Raw genomic sequence first — 7371 nt, 5'->3', positions numbered from 1 at the left:
CTATGAACCGTTGACGTGAACCAGAGCGGACTCTTTCAAGTTTCAAGAGCAGAAGAGACTCTAGTTTCAGATTCTGTCAATTACATGGTTTTACTCAATTCTTTCCCAGCCAAAATAGGCGTGGAGCCGTTAACCAAGCCGATGCTGATATCACCATTAAATGAGAGAGGTAGCTTAACTGTTCAAGTCTACTGCAATGCCAGCTGGCGGCGCATAGCCAATGGAGTTCAACTACCAACCGTTTTTCTTCAATGAGACCAAGATACCTTCAAACCAAAACAGCCTAAATAATCTCTTTTGTTTAACATTATTCCCATTCTATCCTTTCTACTCACAGTAGTATGGTGAAATTGTAGAAGTAGAATTACAAAATTACCCTCACTACTATCTCATATGAGCAAGTTTAATCCCATTTAATGGACACTAGAACAAAAGTTGATCGAACTGGTTTGTATCAAGATCAATGGTAATGAAAGGACTTGATCAGTGGACCTTGATCAAACCCTTTTGATGGTGTTAGAATTCCAAGCATCATGTTCTGGAAAAACGCTCAAGATCAAGTTTACCAATTTTGTTTGATGAACTGAGGGTATTATAGTTGCCAACCTTATTCAACCTTCCTCTTTTTATATTGGCTTGGAACCAACAATATGGTGGAACAATAAACAAGTTATTTGGTGTGGTATATGTCCTCATCATCAAAATTTTATTCTAAGGTTTAGGGTGGACTAAATAATCACGTTATTCTAATACTCTCTTTCCAAAGTCACATCTTCTATTAGAGTTATTTTAAACTGACTTCCTTGGACATTGTGTTCAATATTGCGCTGACGTGACAATGCATAGAGAATCATAAATTTCTTTCCTCAAAATATAATGACAAAAATCTATCTCGAGAAAAAAAATTGATGGTTGTTTGCACACTACCGCATCTCCCCAATGTTGAATGTAGTATCCAAAGAAGTCATTTCAGCATTTTCCCTTCTATTGTTGATGGTTGGCAATTTCAGACAACCATCTTCTCTAAGGGGCTTGGGACGATCGTACAAAGGACGCTAGAGCAACTCAAACAGACTCTCTAGATGTCAAAGGCTCTTTATTATAAAGAGTCAAATGTAAAAAAATATCGGTCCAATATAGACTCTATAGATGTTAGAGTTAAAGTAGCTAATGCAAAAATCGAGACGAAATCTCGCCACATGTAGTGAGAGTGTTTGATTCGTTATTATTAAAAATATAAAAAATACTTTCCTTATTAAATTAGTAAGATTTCAAATCTTACTAAGGGTTGTTAGGCCCACATGGATTATCACACTAACAATCAACCATAACATCTTTCAAGATTTTATGGAAAAACTCAAATTCGCATAAAAAATTATCATTTTTTAGCTTGACCCAAGATAATAAAATAGATGGCTATGGAACTCTTAAAACTTAAAATTATAAATCATGGTGAAAAATAAAATTTGTTTTTTTTCAAAGTTCTTAGAATTTTGTTCTTTAAAAATCCGTGGCATCGGATCTTGTTTTTAGGATTCCAAAATATGAGGTCACAAATCTTATTAAGATTTGAGTCAAATGAGAGATTTGTCGAGTCTATTAGAGCACCCAACAAAATTTGGGCTAGTTAAAACAGATTTGGACAAAAATGTTCTTTATTGTAAAGAGCATGGTAGGAGTTGATCTTATTGTATTATATTCAATTTCATTCACACAAAAAAAGTAATGGACATAAATGTCATTTTATGTTTCCGTGAAGAAAATAAAATAGACCAAATTTTGAATTCAAGCCACTTTCATTCAATGTGAGAATTCATGGCAGTTCCAACCACACATCGCAAAGTTGGGTGCACACATTAACTATCCTTCACCCACCTTTCTTTTATAGCCCCACCCTCACCTTCCTCATCAACCCATTTCATTTCTCTCTCTCTCTCTCTTGATTGATTGATCAAATGGCTGATCAAGAGCAAGCCCTTCTCTCTACAGAGATTGTCAACCGTGGGATCGAATCATCCGGACCTGACGCGGGCTCTCTAACCTTCTCGGTGAGGGTACGTCGTCGCTTACCCGACTTCGTGCAATCCGTTAACCTCAAATATGTAAAATTGGGGTACCATTATCTTATAAACCATGCGATATACCTCGCAACGATACCAGTGTTAGTTCTAGTGTTTAGTGCCGAGGTCGGGAGTATTAGTCGAGAGGAACTGTGGAGAAAGCTATGGGAGGATACTCCATACGATCTCGCTACGTTACTAGCTTTCTTTGGTGTTTTGGTGTTCACAGTGTCGGTCTACTTCATGTCGAGGCCTCGGCCTATTTATCTTATCGATTTCGCATGTTATCGCCCCGAGGATGAGCTCAAGGTACTTATATTTCATTTTTGTCCATGCTTGCATGTATTTTTTTGTCCAGTGTTTTAATAAACCGGAATGAACCGGTTTGGTTCGGGTCAGTGTACTTCGTGCAGAGGCCTTGGTCCAATTATCCTACTGAATTTTGAATGTTTTCTATTTGTTATCTAATAAACCGGATCGAACCGGTTTTTCTGGTTCAATCTGTTTCATGATGAGGCCTCACACAATTATCTTATCCATTTCTCATGTTATTAGCCTAACAACGAGTTCAAGGTATTCATAATTGCATCTTATAAACCTGACTGAACCAATGGCCGAATCGGCTTGGTCCGGTTCGATCTACTGGCCCATTTATCTTATTGATTTTGCTTGTTTTGGGCTTTATGATGGGCTCAAGATAATTCATTTGGGTCTGTGCTTGCTTGAATCTACTTGTTAAGTGGTTTAGAAAACGGTGCACCAAACCCGGTCCAACCGGATTTTGTAAAACCGTGGTATTTGGAAGAATCAACGGGTTTTATAGAACTAAACCACCGAAGTGAATCCTGTTTTTGTCAACTGTTTTAAATTACAAAATTTGATGAAATCTTTACTTTTCAAGAACAAGTTTTATAGGGAAAGACTATAATTTACCAAATGGAATTTATTTATATTTTACATCATTTACTATTATTTAAAAAAAAAAAAGTAACATTTTTTCAAAAAATAATAATAATTGTAAGCGGCAAAGGTCCGACCAATTTGATATTTTGGATCCAATCATCTAGGCCTCTAATCTATGGATTTATTTATTTTGAAGTTAAACTAGGGTGTTGGGTTAGGTTAAAAAAAAATCTTTTTCATGATAAGAATTTTGGGTAAGGCAATGAAATTTCCATAAAAGATATAATTTAGTAGATAATATTTGATGTTAATTATTTAAAAAAGAAAAAAAAAAAAGAGATAATCTTAAAGTGAATGATAGATCAAATGTTTGACTGCTTTCCAAGTAAATTATTCACATAAATTTCTAATAAATATAAAGTAGTCCAACCAAATTGAACCTAGGGTCCGACCAATTTGGCAATATATTTTGTCCAATCATCGGTTCAGTTCTCAGTTCTTAAAACGTTGCATAAATCTTCTTTGGAAATTATTTGAACTGCATATTTAGAATCTAAACTAATGGGAGAGCTTTCCTGAGAATCCAGTCCAAAAATTTTGATGTGTATGTAAATAAATATAAAGTTCTGACTTCAATTTGTGGGTTTTTCTTTATTGGTTTGATATTTTCTGAATCCTTAAGTTTTAGTCCTTTGGAAAATTGTTTGAATCATTAAATTACATTACATTGACCCCACCGCAGCCAATCTCATATTGCGTTTCATTTAGATTGCTAGATTATGATTTCAGATCCTGATTTTGAATTCTTAGAATCAGAATTTATAACTTAATTCCAGAATATAGAATCATATTTGGCCACATTGTTTCTAAACATTGATTTCAAAATCTATAATCAAGAATCTCATTTTGCCTATACTGTTTATAAATTTGCAATATGAATAATTATATATACCCGAATGAGAAAAAACAAATATAAAATAAAAAAAATTCAAAAATTACAAGAAACTGCTCCTATCCCATTTTTTATTTTAGTTGATTTCTAATTTTGATTATGGTGAATTACTTTTGTAATCCGAACCATGAGGATTATGGGCAGAAGCAGATTCACAAAATGACATCTAACCCAAGAATATTATCATTCTCAGGTATCAAAAGAAGATTTCATCGAGCAAGCTCGAAAATCTGGCAAATTTGATGAGGCAAGCCTTGATTTCCAAAAACGAATTCTACAATCATCTGGCATTGGCGACGAAACCTACATTCCTAAGGTGGTCATGTCACCTGAAAATTGCTCCACCATGAAAGAAGGTCGTGCCGAAGCCTCAACAGTCATCTTTGGTGCGCTCGATGAGCTTTTCGAAAAATGCCGCATTCGTCCAAAGGATGTAGGCATCCTAGTTGTCAATTGTAGCCTCTTCAATCCAACCCCATCGCTCTCAGCTATGATCGTAAATCACTATAAGATGAGGGGAAACATCCTTAGCTTCAATCTTGGTGGCATGGGATGTAGCGCGGGCATTATTGCACTTGATTTAGCTCAAGACATGTTGCAAGCTAATCCAAATAACTTCGCGGTGGTGGTGAGTACTGAGATTGTTTCATTTAATTGGTACCCCGGGCGCAACCGTTCAATGCTTGTACCCAATTGTTTCTTCCGCATGGGGTGCTCGGCTGTGCTCCTCTCAAATCGGAGGCGTGACTTTCAACGAGCTAAGTATCGGCTTGAGCACATAGTCCGTACTCACAAGGGTGCTGATGATCGAAGCTTCAGGTTTGCATCTAATGCCATTTTATACATTAATAATAATAACATGGATAGGATTCAAGGACAATAGAAATGGTGGAAAATGATACGGTTAATTGATCTCAAATCTTTGAGGTAAGGCTTTGTTATTTATTTTGTTGTTTTGGTAGAAAATGATTTTCAGAATAATGTACTAAAACTAAATCACCTAAAACTTATAGATCATTGATGTTTGAGAAAAAAATGTTTAATGCAAGTGATTTGAGAAAAATAATTATGCAAAACTTGAGAAAAATAATTATGCAAGTGATTTGAAAAAGTTTTATTTATTCCCATTAATACAAAAGTTTGATATTGTCGATATTTCTCATCCTTTCCTTATTATAATATTTTAGATATTTCAAATGCGTTAATGAATCTATCCAAACATGTTCAACAAAATGCGTGACTGAAACAAATAATACAATCATTTTCATGTAACAGATGCGTATATCAAGAGGAAGATGAGCAAAGATTTAAAGGACTATCCATAAGCCGAGATCTCATCGAAGTAGGAGGGGACGCTCTAAAAACGAATATCACGACACTTGGACCACTCGTCCTCCCATTCTCCGAACAACTTATCTTCTTCGCTACACTTGTCCGAAAACAACTATTCGGTGGCAGCTCAAAAGCATCAAAACCATACATCCCTGATTATAAGCTCGCATTCGAACACTTCTGTGTGCACGCAGCAAGTAAGACTATCCTTGACGAGTTACAAAGGAATCTAGAACTTAGTGACAAGAACCTGGAAGCTTCTAGAATGACTTTGCACAGGTTTGGTAACACTTCAAGCAGTAGTATTTGGTATGAATTGGCATATCTCGAGGCGAAAGAGAGGGTGAGACGAGGTGATCGTATTTGGCAACTTGGGTTTGGGTCTGGGTTCAAGTGTAACACTGCTGTTTGGAAATCTCTTCGTCGAGTCAGGAAGCCGAGTCGGAACCCGTGGCTCGATTGCCTTGATCGGTACCCGGTTGCTCTCTAAAACTGTTTGATCAAACTTGTTTGCTTGTTTTATTGAAGTATTGAAATAAGCTATTGTTTGTATTTACTATTTCTATATGATTTGGAGCTATTTTGGTTGAAATGGGTGTTTTATCAAAACGGCCAAGTATTTTGTCATATATAGTTAGTGGACCAGCTTTGTTTTAAAATATTTATAAAAAACGTTCTTATATCCATTTTCAGAAGAAAAAAAAATTATTATCTATATGTAGTATGACACATTAGCATAATTACTTTTATAGACTTCTTGTGAATCTAAATTAGAAAGATCATATTTTTCAAGAAATTACAAAAATACCAATTGAAGGTAATTTCAACTCAAGGGCCAAAAGGTAAATTTATCAAATTGTCCATTCAAATTAGTAATAAAGTTTGGATTGGGTAATTTTTTGGTGAGATTTAAATTCAGAGAAATTCGTGATAGGTTCATAAAAAATCGAAATATTTCAGGAAATATAATATGATGATTTTGGATTTCATATGAAAATCTATCATTTTCAACTCCCTAAAATAACCTTTCTTCTTGTTCTTGGGATTTAAATGTTGAAGAAAATAAAATTTTGTGGTTGAAGGGTATAGAGATGTGAGGGTCAAAACTTTTCGAAGATTTGATTTCATCTATGTGGGTTTTGGAGTTGCCATCACTTAAAGAGTTTGGATGTGAATGAATAAAACAAAATAGTTTAAAATTCTATTTAATTTTTTTTTTTTTTGCTTATAGTGACTTATATATCCAAAGGATAAAGGGAGAATGTTTACATAAAGAATTAGGTCAAGAGGTTCGATTGAGTGACAAGAAACGTGTTAGGCACCTTATCTCTCCTATCCAAAGATGATTACCATTATTGGTCATAGGTGAAGTAAGAAACTCATTTTTTAAGATTTTGAAGATAGAAAGGATTATAGAGAGAATTAAGGGTATGTATGATTGCATGGAAAGTCACTTTCCATGGAATTTGAAATCCAAGGAAAATTAGTTGTGAAAAATAGGTAGGGTTGGAAAATCAAATTCCATTGTTTGATTTCACTTGGATAAAATCATGGAAAATTATGAGAAAAAAGAAGAGGATGAGGAAGAAGATGAAAGGAGGGAGAGAGGAAGAAGAAGATGACGAGGAAGAGGGAGGGGGGAGGATGTGGTGACGGTGACGGTGGCGGCGACGACGGCGACGGTGGCGGCGACGACGGCGACGGTGGCGGCGACGACGGCGACGACGACGACGACGACGGTGGCGACGATGACTGGGATAAGCGAGGAAGATGGGGGGAGAACGTCGTGGTGGTGGCGGAAGAAGTGAGGGATGAAGAAGGAGAAGAAGAAAAATAAGAAGAGAGAGAGAGAGAAGGTGGTCGGAGACAGAGTCGACGGCGACGACGATGGTAACGACGACGGTGAGGTTAGTGTAATGGTAGTGGTGGTGGTGGTGGTGGTGGTAGGGAAGAATTGAGAATGAAAAATATGGGTAGATTTCATTTTCCCACCCATATTGGTGAGAAAGTGAAATCCATGATTTAATGGACTTTTTGAATGGGGTGGAAAATGAATTTCCATTTACATGTACAATCAAACACTTGAAAAATGTCATTGTCAATGGAAATTGATTTTTCACTCTA

The 7371-nt window shown here is 35.9% G+C and overlaps 1 protein-coding gene across 1 annotated transcript; it reads left to right on the top strand.

Annotated features, from left to right (window-relative positions):
* Nucleotides 1–1908: 1908 nt before the first annotated feature.
* On the top strand, nt 1909–5839 carry LOC147410303 (3-ketoacyl-CoA synthase 10-like). The gene is made up of 3 exons (XM_086433746.1): nt 1909–2369; nt 4109–4734; nt 5191–5839. Exons 1-3 carry the CDS (start codon nt 1956–1958, stop codon nt 5735–5737), a joined length of 1587 nt encoding a protein of 528 aa, XP_086289872.1. The 5' UTR covers nt 1909–1955; the 3' UTR covers nt 5738–5839.
* The last annotated feature ends 1532 nt before the right edge of the window (nt 5840–7371 follow it).

The sequence above is a fragment of the Akebia trifoliata genome, chromosome 1, assembly GCF_017979445.1.
Source record: "Akebia trifoliata isolate Shusen 1 chromosome 1, ASM1797944v1, whole genome shotgun sequence".
Taxonomy (NCBI): domain Eukaryota; kingdom Viridiplantae; phylum Streptophyta; class Magnoliopsida; order Ranunculales; family Lardizabalaceae; genus Akebia; species Akebia trifoliata.
Note: the sequence above shows the minus strand (reverse complement) of the source record. Positions and strands in the feature narration are given on the sequence as shown.